The 20,574-nt window shown below is 35.9% G+C and overlaps 1 protein-coding gene across 2 annotated transcripts in view; it reads left to right on the forward strand.

Annotated features, from left to right (window-relative positions):
• Positions 1-306: 306 nt before the first annotated feature.
• Ptprq (protein tyrosine phosphatase receptor type Q) overlaps positions 307-20,574 on the forward strand; it is a 176,388-nt gene continuing 156,120 nt past the window's right edge. Inside the window, exons 1-9 of one of the 2 annotated variants that reach the window (XM_075954552.1) lie at positions 307-363; positions 711-822; positions 1,455-1,681; positions 3,992-4,061; positions 7,257-7,456; positions 8,877-9,126; positions 10,638-10,766; positions 13,302-13,448; positions 17,801-17,973. In XM_075954552.1, the coding sequence (XP_075810667.1) occupies positions 307-363; positions 711-822; positions 1,455-1,681; positions 3,992-4,061; positions 7,257-7,456; positions 8,877-9,126; positions 10,638-10,766; positions 13,302-13,448; positions 17,801-17,973 (1,365 nt within the window). The remainder of the gene's footprint in view (positions 364-710; positions 823-1,454; positions 1,682-3,991; positions 4,062-7,256; positions 7,457-8,876; positions 9,127-10,637; positions 10,767-13,301; positions 13,449-17,800; positions 17,974-20,574) is intronic. The other variant, XM_075954553.1, reaches the window with a different exon arrangement.

Here is a 20,574-nt window from a genome sequence, read left to right on the forward strand (position 1 = left end):
ATAAACAGGAACAAACAAAATTCATGTTATTCCTCATAACTGCATTTAAAAATTAAGAAACAAAATGTCATTGAATATATATATATATGTGTGTGTGTGTGTGTGTGTGTGTGTGCGTGCGCTGATCCTACAGCCATCAATCCAAGAGTTCATGAATAGTTTAACAAAGAAAGGGCAGAGCTATTGAGTAATCCAGGCTCATTAATTGTGTACTCGCCAGGAGGATCTGACTTTAAATCATTAATGCAGGCAACATTTCTCTTTAGAGCCATCAATGTGATTCTGCCGCATGAAAAAAATGGAATAATGATGGATTTGTTTTTCTTTTTTCTTTTCCTTTTTATTGGAACTTCAGAGACACAGGTATTTTATAGGTACTCTTAGAAGGGGGGACCAAGTAAAAGGCTGGAAATGTTTTGAGGATGTCATTGTTGCCTTACTGACAAAGAGCTGGCATCTGTAGAAATAGTGATTTACACTTTGATAACACAGGGCATTTTGTAAGTTTCAACATGTTTTATGTTACTTAGTAGACAGTTACATGATAATACAGCAAATTCATACTCTGTAATAATATGGAACTTTCTGTTTGAAATTTTGAACAGTATAGCTATGTAGAAAAGTGTTATCTATTTAAATGATGATAGATTAATTATTTTAACTTGCCTTTCAGAAATAATATGGTATTTACTTAACTCTTTGCATTCTAGGTGGATGTTTCCAATGCTGTTTACGGCACTGGGTATGATATAACGCTCTCTTCGATTTCAGCTACGACATACAGCTCGCCCGTGAGCAGAACAGCATCAACCAATGTGACAAGTAGGTCCATGTTTTCAATTCCTTTCCACAGTGTGTTTGCTCATCCCAGCTTTGTTGGATAGAGCTGCTTACATGGGCAGCCTTGGCGTTTTCCGTACGAGATCAGTACAGAGTCATTAAAATCAAATGGGAAGTTGAGAAAATGTTTAGAACTTGCCTTCTCTGGGCTCTTTTGTTTCAATTACTTTCAAAGAGAAAAGGTGTCTTCTATTGTATTTGCCTGTGAAGTGTATCAGAACGACTGTTAACAGACATATTTGAATTATTAGAGCCAAGAAAACAAACTCACCATTCTGGTTAAGAAAAGATTATTCAGTTGTTAGGACTATTTTTTCTTTTCTTAATTCTTGCAGGTAAACATTGTATTAACAAATTCTTTCAAAAAATGACTCGTCAAAAGTATATTTAGCATGCAGTGTTTGGTAGCATTCCATTTTCGACATTTTTACAAAAGAATGTTTGTAGTATTACCTCAAAGAATTTATTTCTTAGCCTTTCTTTTTAAAGCAAAACTCTAAGGAGAAGACATTCATACTGGTTTCTGGGAACTTCAAAAGTTTATGTTTATAAATATTTTTTTTACTCTTTTTGGTGTAAATAGATAATTTAATAATGTATATTTAAAATAATAGAACCAGGGCCTCCAGTCTTCCTTGCTGGGGAAAGAGTTGGATCTGCTGGGATTCTTCTTTCCTGGAATACCCCACCCAACCCGAACGGAAGGATCCTATCTTATGTTGTTAAATACAAGGAAGTGTGCCCATGGATGCAGACGGCATACACCCGAGCCAGAGCAAAGCCGGACAGTTTGGAGGTTCTGCTCACTAACCTTAACCCTGGAACAACATATGAGATTAAGGTAAATATCGTGTGAGTGGATACTTAGTGTTAAATAGTAAAACCCATGAGACAAGTGCAAGAGCTTCTGTCCACCTTGTACATCTGCTGGGCAAATACAAGGAGTCACTGAAAAGGTAGTGACCGGCTGGCTACCTGTGCTCAACACCCACCTGCAAATGTAAAACCTGCTGAGGTAATTGTAAAATTGTAATCTTTCTTCATCTCTACCTAGATGAATATTTACATATTAATCCGTTTTGAAAAGCTTTAGCTTAATATCTCCTAGGGAAAGCAAATTAAGTTTAAATTAAGTACTTTAGGTTTCCATATGAAAATACTATGTTCTATTTGTTTATTATTTTATTTTTATTTCTTGCTGTGCAAGGAAGGAACAAACCCCATGCATGTCAGGCAAATGCTCAATCACCAATTCACATGCCCAACCTGAAATACAGTTCTTTTCAATCAGGCTTACGTTTCGTGTTTGTATTTTCTTCTAACCCTGTTGAACTTGAATGTGCTTTTGGATGATGGATCGAAAACAATTGAAGATACAGTTTTACTAAAAATAATGAGTTCAATTCTGTTTCACTCAAGAAGTTTTATTGAGCTCTCACTCACTTTTGCCTTTCTAAAATTGTCTAATACTTTGCAACATTAAAGCTTCATGATTTAATGCTTGATTTGAATACTAAATAAATATGAGCTTACACAAAGCAGTACTATATTAGATTAAATAGAAATGTTTGCAATTAGGGATCACTGTGGCATTTGCGGATGAGAAAGTAAAGAACAGAGGCATCTGCTTGGCTCCTTGCTATTTTTAACTTAATATACACACCTTGTCTTCTCTTTGAACACATTAATATTTATTATTTATTTATTGTGTTATATGGGGTGTGTGTTCTACAGGATGTGCATGTCATGGTACAAGTGACCCCATGTGTTGAGGTCAAGGGACAATTAGTGAGAGTTGATTCTTTCCTTCTACCTTTGGATCCTTGAGCTCTGAAACAGGTTGTCAGGCTTGGTGGCAAAAATCCTTACCTTTTGAGCCACCTCACCAGCCCCGACATGCTTCTCTTCTTGGGGTTGCAAAGAAAAATGAGTACAGAAAAGAAAAAAACTGTTTAGAGTTGAGTGTGTGGCCTTACAAGCTGTGGCAGCCTTCCTTGATGATAAAACACAACAGAAGAGACACTGTAAGAAAGGTTTTTGACATCTGAAAGTTGCAAAATGTATTTTCGAGAAACATATGCATATTTAGGTTAATGAGCACACACCACATACGCTTCCGAGTGTAATCAGTAAATAATAAATTTAACGGCATGTAAGAAATCATTGTTGAGGGCAAGATGGTTTGCCCAGGCTAGTTCTGCTTAGATCTATTTTTATGACTTTGTACTTGATTTCTCTAAATTCTCTCATTTCAGTCTGATTAAGAAGCCAGTAGTCTACGTTTCATCTCACACTTCATAAATCACTGTTGTGACATTTGCTCTCTTCAAATAAATGCTAGCCACTGATAAATTCCAAAGGGAATTTGGCATGGTACATTTGATATCTTCAGTATACGTAACACCTATGGGGAAAAAGTCTGTAAAGTGGTCTCTGTATATTATTTCAGTGAGTCTCAGAAAGACCCAGTGACATAGGTAAATTATTATGCCCAGTTAACTATGAGAAAAACATATGTCTCTAAAAGAGTTAAGCAAATTACCTAAAGTTCCCCATCTGGCAAGCGGAAGAACTACACAACAAGATTACCCCCTTCCACTCATGGCTTAGGAGTCTCGCAGCCATTTTCAGTGTCTTTTCTGGTCTATTTTTCACTAAATCATGCAAGTAAAAAATAGTTTGGGTCCCTGTTAAATTTTGACTTTGTACTCTACGTTGTTAATTAAGCCGACTCATTTATTTATTTATTTTTTGCTGATACCTTTCTGCGAGTACTCATATGCCCCATTGTACAGTGTGATTCCATATGGGTAGTCCGTCTCATATTTGTAGTGGGTAAAGACTGGCTTTGGAAAAAAATATTTCAACTGGGTTCATGTTCTACCATTATGTCTTTTATGAACACAGCTAAGCCTTCTGACTTCTCCCTCATCCACTTCTTTTCATGTGAGGCATGTTGGCCGGACTAGTTCTTCATTTGGATATATGAACCCTCCCCCACCCCACACTTCCCCACCCATGTCGCTTTTTAGTTTGGGAATATGGTTAAGAATTCCTTTAGAGCTTACCTTGTGGGGAAGTGAATGCTGTATCACTTCAGAATCTGTGTCTTTAGGAAGAATCTGAATCTCAAACCCTTGATCTGTTTCAGGTTGCTGCCGAAAACAGTGCTGGCATCGGAGTGTTTAGTGACCCATTTCTTTTCCAAACTGCAGAAAGCGGTAATTTTACGAAGTCATTAATTCTAAATTAATTTAATCATGAGTTCTTATCATTTAAAAAATGGAATACAATGAAAATATGATGCAAAAGGTATAAAATTATTGAGGATGTCCTTTCAATTCCTATTAGTTATTTGGGGTAGTAAGAGCATTCTGAAAAACAAAATTGTTCTTTCTAATCATAACAGATATTTACTATAACGTTGGGAGCAGAGTATTTGAAAGTACAAGAACAATAGAATAAAAATTATTTATTGTCTTGTTAGGTAAAACAGCTTTATTTTATTTTAATTTATTTATTTTAAGAAAAGTTCTTTCTCTGCAGACTAGGCTAGGCTTGAAGTCATTATGTCATCCAGGTTGGCCTCATATTTATGTAACACTCAGCCATAACCAAACAGTTCACATATCTTCTTTCTCCCTGTGACCGAGAGGAATCTTGATGTCATCTTCAGTTCCTCCTTCCAAGTAATGTGAAAATCTACCAGCAACTTCTGTGAGCACTTTAATAAGATGTAACCAGGGTCTTAACCCACACTGCAAACTTTGCTGTCCAATCCATTTTTATTTCCTCCTTAGCCATCTAATCCAATCAGAAATCAAATAAGTAAATAGAAAAATAGACAATAGTATCACCAATAACAAATATTTTCCATGAATCTTATATTCTAATGGGATAAGGAAAATAAATATGTGAATTAATATGCCAGGTAGATTATAAGGCTATACAATAATTTCTATGATTTTTGAAATTATGAATGGTATATATCTATACATACATATGTACATATGTATATGTATACATGCATGTGTGTGTATGTGTGTGTGCAAAATTTCCCAATGCTGAGCATAGTTTAGCATGGGCCCTGCTATATAAAGAATTTACAACAGTCAGTATAGAAAAAATGTGTAGTACACTCAGCAATCAAGTTACTGATTTAATATATATTGAATTCTATGGAATACAAGGTATGTGTAATTATTAAGAAAGGAGAAACTTTTTCTATGAAAACAGTAGTTCTAAAATACAAATTAACCAATGATATCGTGCTGAATGATATTGGAGTCTGTCTACTAACATTAAAAGCCCAGCACTTAACCCTCTAAAGAGCGTTGTTCTTTTTTCTTTTTTCAAGAAAATGTAAAATTTATTTCAGATTTAAATATTAAAGGAAGAACTTGCAGCTCTATGTTTAAAAAGTAATTTAGAAAAATGAAATTCTGTGTACACAGGCTGTATACAAGTCTTGATTTGTGGGACTTTGGGTACTTTATAGTAAACCTGTAGTTGGGTCAAGATGTATTGTAGGAGGCTGCTTGTTCATTTCCCAGCCACCCAGACTCCAAAATTAATCACACAGAACCCATATTACTTACAATACTGTTTGGTCAATAGCTTAAGCGTATTTCTGGCTAACTCATATCTCCATTAATCTGTGTATCACCACATGACTGGTTTACCAGCAAAATTTAGGCATGTCTGTCTCTGGTGGCTCCATGGCTTCTCTCTGACTCCTCCATCTTTCTCCCAGCATTCAGTTTAGTTTTCCCCTCCTGCAGAGGTCTGCTCTGCCCTATCAGGCCAAGCCAGTTTCTTTATTCATTAACCAATAAAAGCAACATATATGCAGAAGGACTTCCTACATCAATGTATGACTTTGCTCCATATAAAATCTACAATCGGGATGCTGGTGCATGCAATCAAGAAGCAGAATCTTTAGAGAAAAACACTTCAATCACAGACAGGACAATTAATTTTCAAACACAATGAAACCTCAAAAAAGTACACCAGAAATATTTCACTGAAGCAAAATAATGTTAAAACAAGTTAATATAAACATCCTCCTTCAGGGAAGTTTTTGTTTTGTTTTGTTGTTTTTTTTTTTAAAGCCCGATTTAGCAGATTGGTATTTGATCAATGTTTATTATTTACATTTTGGAAACAAAGTTTCAGATCTTAATAAAGGTGCAGTTACCTTACAAATTTCACTTCTTTGCATTTGTTCATTTTTAAAGGCCCAGTTGGAAATATTTCAGTTTGTGTGCAATATTTTATTAACATATAAATATTTCAAAAATATTCAGATAATACATAACTACAATGAGAGAATTTTAACAATTAATAGTCATGAAAAATCTTAATATTACAGTTGTACAATATCATGCCTTTAACAATCTCTGCTCCTTTGTTTTATTGTATTTTGTATACCTCTAAAAATTGAACATTTAATGCTTAACAAACTTCTTAAATTTCAACTCCATTTCATTAATTCTCTTTAAGGAACTTTCTGCTTATTATTTTATCTCTTAGAAATTATTCTCAATAACTGGTAATTTATTTTTGTCATTAAAATGCAGTCAGCTTGGAATTTCTTCATTCTATTTGTCTAACTTGTTTTGAATCTCAGACTAAACTTTCTTGCAGGATTTACACAGCCTTCTTTTACAAATCAGATTTTGGCATTTTTTTGATACAGTGAAAACCTAAACCCTAGCATTTGGCAACTTACTCCCAGTCACCATGATTATTAGACAGAGTCTTACCCCAAGCATTTTTGTTTTATTCTATAATCTTAAAGACCTTGATTATTTATTTGCATACAAACTAATGTACACAGTTTATTTTCACTCTGATATCATATAGCTGTCACTGAAACTAAACATTCAGATTATTGTTATAGATAATTAATAATTGATAGTAAGGCATTTGGAGGAAAGTTTGCTTTTGAGTATATTTAAAACTCAAAAGAAAAAAATCATCAACTATTATTTGGATAGCTATCTACTTGACATTAGACACTAAATATTTATGAACTTTTTAGATATGAATTTTGTGCATTTTGGCTACTTCTACATTACCTAAATAATTTCAAAATATTTAAGGAAGTAAAATTTCAGTCCATACTTGTATATTTACAAAGAGTTATTGATTGAATAGTTTGCAAGTATATTTGAAATACTTCATTGAATGAATGGATGTGGTCGACCAATAATTCTGAAATATGCAGATATGGCTCAAATACATTTTGTAAAAAATTTAAAATAAATATATATTTAGGTAGAAAGATGATTTTACCAAGGTATTACATATTTAGTTTCAAATTATGTGGAAATTTAATGCTTTTAAAAAACATAAAGAACATTTTAAGTTTTACAATAGTTTCCCCTCTTCTCTTACCCCTGTGCTATCCCCAGCTCCAGGTAAAGTGGTCAATCTTACAGTTGAAGCCCTTAACTATTCTGCAGTAAACTTGATTTGGTATTTACCTCGGCAACCAAATGGAAAAATCACCAGCTTCAAGATCAGTGTCAAACATGCCAGAAGCGGCATAGTGGTGAAGGATGTCTCCATCAAAGTGGAGGATATTTTGACTGGGAAATTGCCAGAATGTAATGTAAGTGTTCCTGCAGCATGTTTTCTCACATCAAAATATTTATTAAGCTTACATCTTCAAGTTTTTATATTTTTCAAAATTATACTTGTAGGCCAAAAGTGTCAAGATATGTGACACTGACTCTATTTTAGGGGTGTGCATTAAAGATTGGAAGATAACATCTACAAGGCCGATCTTAAAAGACTTCACTAATGGGACAGCATTTGGTTCAGTAGTGTGTTGTAAAAGGCTGCTTGTTTGTTCCCGGCTGCTCAGACCTGAAATAATTACTCAGAAACTATATTAATTAAATCACTATTTGGCCTATTAGCTCTAGTTTCTTGTTGGCTAGCTCTTACATTAATCCATTTCCATTATTTTATATTTTACCATGAGGCTCATAGCCTACGGGCAAGGTTCCACCTGGCAGTTCACGTCTTTCCACTATGGTGGCTAAATGGCATCTCTCCACTCCTCCTTCTTTCTCCCAGCATCCAGTTTAGTTTTCCCCACCTAGCTCTACTCTGCCCTATCACAGACGAAGGCAGATTCTTTATTAATTAACCAATAAAAGCAACACATATACAGAAGGACTGCCCACACCAGTAGTGGAGAAAGGACAGATGGAGACAGGGTATGTGTGGTGGGTGTTCCAAATGAGGTATGACAGTGTAGTTTCTACTGGAGTAGAGCCCGTAAGTCCATGTGTCATTGGAGAAGGTACCTGTAGGGGAAGACAGTCAATGTTAGATTAAACTGGTGGGATGTTTAATTTGGTGGCAAATCTTTGTGAAAATACTGCCATTTTTCATCGATGCAAAATCTATGGAAATACTAAAGTAATATTTTTCCCGAAATTATCTTTGGTATTTTTTATTGTGTTACCACTGATGGAAAAACAGCCAAGCAATAGTTACTTTTTAAAAAATAGTTTAGTGAAGTTTCAAAATCTTTTGTTTCTAATTCCAATCTATTTTGAATACACACAATGTGTGAACCCTAATATCTGAAAACATAACTTTTTTATTGTTGTTTTTTTATCATTTGAATACTTATGATTTAAACACTGGTGCGAATAGTTAAGAATGGAGATTAAAATTTTCTTAGGTCTTTTGGTCTATTGACTTAGTATGAAATTTAAAAATTCTTAATGATAATTTAGCTGCTTCTTTACCTTCATTCTATGCTACTTTAAATTCTACAGAGGATTTAGAGATGGATTATAATACAATGGATATAATAGATACATTCTGTTCCTATGACATCAGTGACCATAATTAAAATCTAGCAATTTTTTTCTGAAATTCAATTTGTTAAATTTCTCATACACATTGAGAAATGATATTTATAGTACAAAGAAAAAACTAAATGGGTGGTGTTCCTTATGTTTACCTAGACTTATCCTGTGGTTATTCCTCCCGCTGTTTCCTTTACTCACTAGGAGAACAGCGAGTCTTTTCTGTGGAGTACCACCAGCCCGCCTCCGACCCTCGGTAGAGTTCCACCTCCTCCTCGCACTACACATCCATCCAGCACATTGGCCCGGAGTAAGATCAGCTCTGTGTGGAAAGAGCCTGTCAGTTTTGTGGTGACGCACCTGCGACCATATACAACATATCTCTTTGAAGTTTCAGCTGTTACAACGGAAGCAGGGTATATTGATAGTACCATTGTCAGGACACCAGAATCAGGTACGATTTAATTTTGTTAGAAAAAGAGAAAATGACCTGAAGTTATATATAGGATTAATCTTTCATTCTGTCCATAATTTTTTTTTTTACTGTTAATCTTACTGTCTTTAAGGAACCCTTTCTCCCATATTAGATAATAGGCATCTACTGGGAATGTCTTCGGTGCTAAACAACATCTAAAAGGAAAAGAGGTTTGAAAGAGGGAATTCTTTAGTTAGTGTTAATGACAACTATCAATCTATGCCCTCTGTAATTCTTCCTAATTGTCTTTACTCTTCCAATGCATCTTGGTTATCTGTAGTCTTCCCACTGGTACATTATTACCAGATGTACAAGACACTATTTGAAGCAGCAGAGCTAATCTTGATCAACATTTCAGTGTCAAATTATAGCAGAGGTTGAAAATATAACCACACATATCTTTATGCACAGCATTTTTCTTGATTGAAAAATACAGGCAGTAATTAGGCCCTTCTCTGTGTTGGGACTTTGGGGCTAAGTTAGACATCATTAACACTATTCATTTTGGAAAGTCATATTTATAGGTATGATTTATTTATGTGTGTATTTATGTGGATACTGATACAGTATCATAACAAATAGTGTAGATATTATGAGCATAATATGTACCTGATATTAACACAAAATATATATTACACATCTTAACACCAAATAGATGTCTGATAAGTATATTGTAATATAGCATCAGGCATCAGATATGATTAGTAGTTTTGAGGATACTGGAAATTATTGGTAAGGCAATTTTTTCTTTTGGTTCAAAGGCATGTATGTCGGGTCCTATTATTTTCCTTCACCTGTTACTTTATAATTATTATAGTCTCTATTTAAATAGCTATATTTGAATCACAAAAAATCATATAAAATGAAATTTATTAGACAAGAATTTTGAGTAAATACTCAGAGTTGTTCATTAGAACAAAGTTATATTCTGATGTGAAAAATAAAGGTCATTGGGCCTATGTTTGAGGATTTTTTTTCTCCTTAACTTTTCTATTCTATCTGTATGTCCACGAGAAAGAGTTTCTCAAGCCAAATATCCACATTGTTTGGAAGCATTTGTGTGTGTGTGTGTGTGTGTGTGTGTGTGAATGTGTGTGTGAGCAAGAGAGAGACAGAGACAGAGAGAGATATTAATGATTAATGTGTGTATTATATATGTTATATATGGCTATGTATAACAAATATGCATGTGATTATACTGGGAGGATATGACATTGGAAGGATTAGTTTACAGTAATTTTAAGAATGAAGTACATTGCATCATCATATACATTTATTTAGAAAACTGTGAGAAGAGGTTAATCTAATCATTTCATGGGTCTTACTCAAATTCTTCATTTCTAAGCTTTTGTAATTTTTTTCAGGTTTAACATACTTTGCTTTTAGTGTGTTTTTTTATACTTTGTATTGCACTATTTGTTTTTAACAGGGCATCTCTTTATCTTAAATATATATATATAGTGTATTTATTTTCTTTTTGTTAATTTCAGTGCCTGAAGGACCACCACAAAACTGTATAACAGGCAATGTCACAGGAAAGGCCTTTTCCATTTCATGGGACCCACCGACTATTGTAACAGGGAAGTTTAGCTACAGAGTTGAATTATATGGACCAACAGGTACGACTTAGTCCATTTTGCCTTTACACTTTAAAATAAAACCTATAAAACAATGGATCATTTCTATTTTTTTGAAAAACACAAATTCTTGAAAGGACCCTAAATTGAGGTAAATAATTGAAAATTAATGAGGAAATCAAGTCATTTAGATCTTCTGTTTAAAACCACAAATGCATGAAAGGAGGCTAAAGTACTGCTCATGTTCTCAACGGGGAAGAAAGAACTAGAGAAGGACTCTCAGGAAAATTTTAGACATGACCTACACCTTCAAGCATTTGATCCAGATCTTGACTTATATTTAAAAGAACATTAATTCTAGACCATGACTAATCAGGTTTCCATGTATAACAGGCATTCACTTCTAATCACCAGAGCTCTCTGGATATTCTACAGGGAATTCCTGATTTCTGTGCAGTGTTATTGTGACCCTAAGTCTGCTGTGAAAAGGTTTTCAAAGTGATATTGGTGGTTTTAAATGGCAACAAATTCTCCATCTTTAAACAAGTGGGACTTGAGTGTTATCTTGTCAGAGGAACTAGAGGAATTCAGATATACTACAGGCAGTAAATTGAACATTAATTTTTACGGAATATGTTATCTCGTAGTCTCTGTGAAAGTTTAACTCTGGCAGTGAGCAAATAACATAAACTCTCACATTGCTGTTTATTTGAAGCACTAAAAAAAAGTCTTAAAGTTGCAAATTCTTTCCTTGTGCAATGTCTGTGGTAGGCAATGAGTAAGTAGGCTTATTTCTAAGTAACTTCTGAAAATCTAATACATGAAGTTTATAAAAGTAAAAGAAAGCTCATTTCCTATAATTGCTCCCGGTGTGCTCACATGCATGTATCCCCCCCCCCCCCCCGCCCCAGAGTCCATAGGTACCCACTCACACACATCTTTTCTATTTGGTATTTTTTCAGCTCTTGAATGGCATATACATTCTTTTAATCAGAAGTTTGAATGTTGAAAAATTCAAAGGAGGAGGAAGTAGGCATGAGAATAAGCAGAGTTGACAAATTTAGCTTTATTAGGACTAAATATTGTTGGGTTGCTAAAAATGAGAAACAAAAGGAAAATTGACATAAGAGAGCTGAGAAATAAGGTGTTTCTGATGGTAGAGGTAAGATCTCCTTAAATACAGGGATTGAACTAAGATACAAATATGGCTTGTCTAAAGAAGTGGATCGTAGCATTCCTAATACTGTAATCTTTTAAAAGGGTTCCTCAAGTTGTGTAGACAATTGGTTTCTTTGCTACTTTCTAATTGCACTTTTGCTACTGTTATGAATCATAATGTAAATATTTTTGGAGATTAAAAATACTTGCCAAAGGTGATGTTGACCCACAGGTTAAGAACCGTTGGTTTGTAGTAAGGCAGAGTATGGTGGGAGGAAAGGGGTTGTTGGTGGGATTGTGCAGACATTTTCTTATTGATTTAAATATTTCAATGTAATTGGAACAAGACCTCTACCTGAGACTGAAGAGGAGACAGGAGGTTTTGGAGGTCTGAAGAGAAAGCATAAAACAATCATTGAGAAGGCAAGACCATTTGCCTATGGAAGTTGAGAAAATGCAAGGCACCATTTTAGGAATTATTTGGAACATGGTTAAGGTCCACGTCATGGAAGTTGGAATGGGTTTGTGCTTTTCTCTCCCTCCTTCAGCAAGAGCAACTGAAGAGCACTGAAGTTTTATGTGAGGCAATTGTTAATGACAATGATATTGAGTGGAGTGGGCATCAGGGATGAGGGTCCAAATGAAGTAATAGCATAGCCAATGTAAGATTCTTGAATGGGAGGTTTAGTGAAATTAATGTTTCCTCATTAATTTAATGAATAAGTGGAGTTCAGGTAGAATAATATGGCAGGAGATAATTGCATGAAAATGAGATAATACATCTTTTGTAGGTACTGATGATATGTATGATCAGAAAATTACTTAAGAAGGCTTTATAATTTAATGCTTATCTCTCAAGATAATAAAATCAGTACACACTGAAATGGTAGTGTAAGTTATACGCCATGAGCAGAATGAAAGTGAATGGCCCAAGCTAATGGATATCATGTTGACATGGGTTTGAGAACTGTGGACTTCCTATAAAGAGGCAGGGCAATAGTGCTCTTTGACCCTCCTGTTTCTCCTCCAAGCTCTGAGATCTTGAATGATATCACACACTATCATGCTCACCATCATTATATGCTGGGGACCTAACCCAGAGCTTTGAGTGTGTTAGGCAAACAGTATCCTAAATGAACTATGTTTCTAGCCGCTGTTTTCCATTTAAGTATATTAAAAAGGAAAATAGAAACTCAACAGAACTCTTGAACATAAGAAAATTATGTTAAGCACTGGAATATCTTATGTTGTTTCTACTGTTCAAATTTGCATAGAACTAAACCAAATATTTAAAATATATTCACCCATAATAATAAGATTTTAGTTTAGTAGTCTGGTTATTGTCCTTGCTTTTACACATTATATGAAATGATTACATATTTATAAAAATAACCCACTGGTCTGGTCTGCTTTGTGCAGGGCGGATTTTGGATAATAGCACGAAAGACCTCAGATTTGCATTTACGCACCTGACACCATTTACAATGTATGATGTCTATGTTGCTGCAGAAACCAGTGCAGGGGTGGGGCCCAAGTCAAATCTTTCAGTATTTACCCCTCCAGACGGTAAGAACTTTCTCTCATGCAGAGTTAATGCGACCATTTTTCAAATGCTTGTGAATTTTATTGAACCGGTAAAACAATTTTAGAAGGAATTTGGTTTATGTCTACTTAAATCCCATAATTTTCCTTGTTAAATTGCTGCATACCTTGTTGTGAATCTGTGTTCTCTAGAATACTAAAACTTCAGCATGCTTCGTAGAGAAAAAAAGACCCAGCAGCAAGGACTGGAGAAGACTGTGTGCACTGAAGGTGACAAGGAGTCAAAACGGCTTTTTACAAATACCAGAAGTCATAAATTCATCTCACTCTTTTAATATTGCTTAATGGCAGTATTAGGCAGACATGGAATGTGTTTTCTCACAAAAGCCATTTCCGAAGGCATCACTATATTCCTATCACCCAGAACAATGTATTTTGATAATCAAAGGGTTTTCTGAACTAGTGGGAACAAAATACAAAGTTTTCAGAGTTTACAGAAATTATGAAAATAATGTATCTCGAGAAATTATCATATGTGTGCTTATTAAGCATCAATATATTGGGTGAAATCTATTGTTCTAGTATCATTTTTATATTGTTATAAAGAACCAATTTTATGGTTCATCCTTAACTTGCTCAATGGCTTCATTTCTGCTTAGATACAATTATTGGTATGAAGGCAATTGTGGTTCAGAATAAATTAGCACTTAAAAATTTGCAGTTTGTGTAGTAGATAACATACAGTAACTGGCAACACACACACACACACGCACACACACGCACACACACGCACTCACCTGCCTACACAAATGAACTGGGCATGTCTTCACCGTTCCTGCTCATGGATTAGACCATTAGAGGGCAGCAAGTGTTAGGAAATTCTAATCATCTGTCTCTTTTTAAAGAAAAAAAATTAACCTTAATATGATCTGTTTGTTGAATAATGTAGAAGAATATAGTATTTATTGACTTAAGATTAAAATTTATGTGTATGTTATACATTTGTATAGGTGAATATGAAGATTAAAATGGGAATGTATAGTCATGAGGAGAAAGGTTTCATTTGTTGATGTTGAGACTTTCAGGTTTTGCCCCAGCCAAAGAGCCTTCGCTTTGTATGGTTTTCCTAAAGTTTTCTCTAATTCAATCCAAACAGGACTCTTCAGCATTTCTCAGAAAGTCAAGAGAAACACAGTGGAGATTCTTCTCAAATTTATTTAACCCACTGATTTTTTCTTTCATTAAACATTGTGTGTGTGTGTGTGTGTGTGTGTGTGTGTGTATGTGTGTGTGTATGTGTGTGTGTATGTGTGTGTGTATGTGTGTGTGTGTGTGTGTATGTGTGTGTGTGTATGTGTGTGTGTGTTGCATACCTCTATGCCAAGGGGCATGTGTTAAGATAATCAGGGAACAGCTTTCTGGTGTGGACTGTGGTCTTTCGTTTTACCTTTTGTGTCCAGGGTCAAACCTGGGTGATCCTGTTTACCTGCTCATGCTCAGTGGTAGCGTTCATGTTTAGCAAGTGACAGGAACTTAGGATCAATCTTCAAAATGGGAATAATCAAAGCAAGACAAATTTTAAAACCCAACAAAATTATTACTTTTTATCATTAATCTTGATCTCCAGCATTTGACCAAGATAAAGAATTATTTGGCCAAGATAATACATTGCCACAGACAAGGCTACCTTGCCTGAATTTGATGTTACTTAAAATTTCATTCCCTTTATTTGTACGTGTTTTCTTCACAAAATGCACAGAATCCTGAGGACCCTCATTTAGAATTTTCACACGGACTGATTTTCACACTGAATTATCTTGAACGGACGACTCTTTTGTTGAATATGAAAAGCCGTTGGTCCTGAATTTCATCTCCAATATCTTCTCCAATAGCTTCTTATCTTAGAGACTGCATCCTGGAGACACTTAGGGGGATCTCCACTGGCTACAGCAATACCTACGAAGGCTGGAAAGGCGTGCATCTTACCTGTCCAAGCCTGCCTTCCTCTGTGGGGATCCATGACCATTCAGCTTCAGGAAGTTTTCTTGGGCTTTAGCAACTGTAAAATGTTTTCGGTTACTGACGTTAGTTAATCCTCCTCGCAATAATGAAATTGTGCCATAAAAGAATTCTGAAGCTACATGAGGCGACCTAATAACTCACTGCACTAGCTACAGTCAAGAAAATTAAGATCTGAATCTTATTCTGTACCATCTATCGTTATAACAAGGTTTGCTGTATTTTAATTAGCATTATTTATTCACTGCCCCATATCTTAAAGTACTCAATTTTCTGCTTTAATTAGAATAATTAGAACTAGCTTACTTCTCCTAAATAGGATTCTGACTAGCATCCAGAAATTCATAGGCAAATGCTGAGTTGACTTCTTATAGAGAATGGCATGTGCCACCACATTCCAGGGTGACCGAGTTCATTAACACCAAGTCACTTAAGATCCATAGTCTATTTGGTTATCAGAGAAAGGATGCTACTTCTATAGTAGCTCTCCAGGATCTTTCCCTAATGTTTTTATGCGCGCATCCCTTACTATTTTGCTGAGCACATATCTACTTAGGCATGAAGAGAGATGACAGAGGAGGGAATTGTAATTTAATACTGCCCAATGTCCCAAATATCACATAATTGTTGGAAAACAACAGAATCCCATCACTTCGTGTTTGTTTCATGAATCTCTTTAGATTTTAGTTTTAGTGTTTCCTCATAGTCTTTGAATAGAAGTTTAATCTAGCTGAATTAAATTATGGAGAAAGGTTACTTTCATGTATTTCCTTTGCTTCAATATCATTGCCCTATTTCATTTCTTCTAGTAGGAGAAAAGAGCTTTCCATCTAAAAATTTGAAATTTACCAGAATTGACATGCATTAGTTTTGTTTCTGTTCTACTTCTCATTTTTCATAAACCTTCCAAATGTGTTGTGTTGAGAACGACTCATTCTCTGTGGCTAACACCCTCAGAATTGATTCTGCACTGTGAATAATTGCCCTGTGTGCTTGGTTTTCTTTAATTTTGTATCGATATTAAAGGGATCAACCTAATCCGTGCTTCTCTGGTTTCTCCATAAGAGCATGTGGGATACCAGATAAGTGTCTTTTTAAAGAGAAAACAGGACTGTCTGCTCCACTTCCTTCATCAACTAAATTTTTTATGGTCTGTAAAATGAATGTAGCGTCTTAATCTTCATTTGAATCACAATCGTCAGCATTAGTGTCATGATGTAATTTTTAGTTTTGTGGATAAATATGTGTAAAAGGGAATATAGTAAAAATACATAAAATTTATTTATTAATTGGGCTCACATGCTAATAGTTATAGTAGACGTGTATTTTTCTATGATATTGATATTTTCGATGTGTTCCTACTAAGCTTTCACGAAGAAGAAAGGACAATTCATTTATTTCTCAACTAGAAGACTTATTGTCTGGTTAAATAAAAAGTTTAGTTATGAGTTATATGTTAAAATTTAAATTAATTTGAAAAATGACTGCTTTCTTCTGTGATCTATATTAGACAATGTTGTTTAAGGTCTTTGCTACACAGCAGCTCCATAAAAGGGTGTGAAAGAAAGGTATAAAGAGGTTTGCTGTTTCTGTTGCTCTGCTTTGCGACCTTACAGTAACTTAAGAAACTTTTCTGCTCTTGGATAACACAGAGGGGTAAACACAGTGATAGCAACATAGACATTAATTATTCATAAGAGCATCTTTGGAAATTGTTTCTTCTTCTTCTTCTTCTTCTTCTTCTTCTTCTTCTTCTTCTTCTTCTTCTTCTTCTTCTTCTTCTTCTCCTTCTCCTTCTCCTCCTCCTCCTCCTCCTCCTCCTCCTCCTCCTCCTCTTCCTCCTCCTCCTCCTCCTCTTCTTCCTCCTCACTATTATTGCTGTGTTTGTGAACTGTTGGAGCCCTGAACTTGTCATGGTGTGATTGTGGAGGTTAGGGAGCAGCACTGGAAAGTCTGTTCTTTCTTTCCTTTCATTGGGAGTTCTATGCATCCAGCTGAGATACTCAAGCTCAAGTTGTCAGGCTCAGAGGCAAGCGCTTTCCTGAGCATCTTGCCAGTCTGGAGATTATTTTAGTGATGCTGTCTGATCAAATGGTATGACATTTTGTTTTGAGGAAATGATTTCATGTGACCCTGTTGCTCATATTTTGAGAGGAATGCACATAAAGCTAGTTTTAAATTTCCATGCATTTAAGGAATCTTTTGCCACACTGAACTTTTTAATATGTTAGTAATTATTCTAGTCAATTTCCCCAGAGCTATTTATATATCTAATATTATGGGCTAAGGATTTAGGGAATAGTTTGCATTGGAAACTGTATTTTCTCTTTTTAATTCTATTTCAAAATACTTTTTAGTTCCAGGTGCAGTGTTCGATTTACAAATCACAGAGGTAGAAGCCACAGAAATAAGAATTACTTGGCGGAAACCTCGACAACCGAATGGAATCATCAACCAATACCGCGTGAGGGTATCAGTCCAGGAGACAGGAGTCGTTTTGGAAAACACACTACTCACAGGACAAGATGAGGTACTGCACTTTCATTTCCCACTTTGCCAAGGCAAAATATTGGTTGGTTCTCGTCCTGATGACTTGGTGGATTTGCCAACCTTCTACATAAAAACTTGACAAACTTGCTAGACCAGGAAGTAAAATACATTGAGATATTAACTAGATCGTAGTCTATTTTAGAACCTGTCAGTTAGTGTCACTAGGCTCTTTCATATGAAAAATGTTCATGGAGCCATCACACAGAACTAAGCTATTCCTATATGTGGGTTTTATTACTCTAATCTGGTTAATGACTGGCTTGGAGACAATGATTGTGATGTCAATGCTCTCTCAGAGGCTTATAACTTAGAACAGTTGCCAAGAATGAAAAAAAGAAAGGAAAAAGAAAAAGACTACTGTCCACAAGTGATTCTGTCCTTTTGGACCTAAGAAGCTAGCTAACAGCCTCAGCGTTACCTTTTATTAGTGGAAACATGTAACTAAATACAAAGAAAGCCAAGTGCCCCATTCAACACGAGAGGCTTCAGGCTTCTTAATACATTGCATTTCAGCACAGTGGCTACTTTATTTTCTTCTCTTGTTGGTAGGAAGTGCAGGTGGCTGACGTGTGGCACTGCCTACTCTCCAGTCCAGCCAGCCACTCACCTGTGAGAACCCTTGAAGTCCCCAGACTTCTCATAACCTCCTCGGGGCACTCTAAGGCTAAGTGTACTTAGAAACAGAGTAGCAATCAGTGGGCCATTAGAGATGTATGTGATGCTTAATAAGAAATTGGCGTCTGCTGTTTTTAGTTCAGAATTTCTATTCTTATACTATAGTACCATTCTCTGTCTCCTCACTCCCTCTATTTCTGGTACCAAAAGACCTCCTTTAACTCTGGCATTGATTTCACTGCGGTCCTAATGCTATGTAGCTTTTCAGTATTTCTCACTCTAAGTTGTGACTCACCTCCATCCCCAGGTTAAATTTCCGTCGTATGTTGTGTTCTTTATTCTGTGTAATGGATCACGAGTTATATGTTTTCTGATATTCTAGTGAGCGTCTCATCAAAGAGCAGAAGCTTAAACATTTGTTGCTGCTGAAGACATCTTAAAATAGATGCACGGTTTTCTTTGAACCAGGTGACACGTTTTCCAAGTTGGCTAATAGCATTTGTTGACTGGCCAGACACACCTGCTTTTCTCTCGAAGTTAAAAGGTCCCGAAAGGACCAGGTGGAGATTCTGCAACATAGTAGAAAGGATATTATTATTAGAGTTGTCCAATGTGCATTTAAATATGGACCTGGCTATTACAAGTTAAAATGGTTAAGAGTGTAGGTGTAGAAGGCAAATGATTAGGGCTTAGTGCCTGGTTCTGTCAATACCGATGGCTTAATCCTGGGAAGGGAGGCTTAACTCTTTCGATTTGAGATTTAAGTTAGGAATTACACGATTTCCTATAATAAAGGGTCAGTGATGAGGACTTCATGGATGATGTCTATGTATCAAGAGCGTATCAATGCAGCTGACATTGTAGTAAATTCTGTGCTGATATTTATGACTTCTTGGAATTAATCTTGGCATTAGAGCCTTCCCTCTACTGGACATTCAATTTCTCAACTCCTCTTATGAAGAGTCACTCATTCTTATGTCTGTAAAGGGATCATTTCTTCTTACACCAAATTCGTTTTAGCTGCTCTACTTCCTCGTGTGAATGATTGCTGTGTTCACTTTAGAACATTCATATGGGTGGTGGATATAATAAAAAGGTCTTAACCAAGGGGCCTTGGGTCTTTGGCCGGTCTCTGCTATGCTTTACACTGTTGTTGTTTTTTTAAAATATTTTTTGGCTCTTTTTGCAACTATGGGTTCTATATATTTCAATAAATTCAGAATATGCATGGATGAATGAGATACATATTTTATTTTTTTAAAAAAGAAAACAAACTATCTGTTTTCATTTTACATACCAATTCCAATTCTCACTTCCTCCCCACCTCCATCCACTCCTCAGAGAGGGTAAGGCACATTGCTTTGGGGAATGTCCAAGGCCTTCCCTATTATATCTAGGCTGAGCAAGGTATGCATCCAAAGATAATGGGTTCCCAGATAGCCTGTCGATTGCCTTGGCGGGCTACTTAGTCTAGGGTTAGTAGCCCGCCTGGCAGTTCAGTTATTCCAGGGTCCCGGAGAGGCACTACCTGGAAGATATGGGCTAGGAGACAGGAAGAAGGCCATGCAAAGTTTGTCAGAGCCTCCGTTTATTAGGGACGAGATACAGCTTTTTATAGGGTAAGGAGTTGGGGGATGGGCACAGGGTTCTGGGCTCTTGCCGCGTGGTTCACGTTGGTCACATGGTACGAGTTGGTCACGTAGCCAGGTTACCTTCGGTCAGGTCACTGTAGGCCAAGAAGTCTCAACTAGGAGATGACACACCTAGTTCTTTAGATAGTTTGGAATGCGGGGTGGGTTCCGCTAACAGATAGCTCTCATTAACAGCCAATTTGAGTGTGGGGTAGGCTTTGTCAATAGAACCATTCTTAACACAATTAGGGGTGTGGGGTTCTCTGCAGACTCCCCAGGGTGATGGTTCCTGTAATGATTTTAGGAGGAAATTGGCTCCTGACAATAGCCAGTAC

The sequence above is a fragment of the Microtus pennsylvanicus genome, chromosome 20, assembly GCF_037038515.1.
Source record: "Microtus pennsylvanicus isolate mMicPen1 chromosome 20, mMicPen1.hap1, whole genome shotgun sequence".
In the NCBI taxonomy this organism is placed as follows: domain Eukaryota; kingdom Metazoa; phylum Chordata; class Mammalia; order Rodentia; family Cricetidae; genus Microtus; species Microtus pennsylvanicus.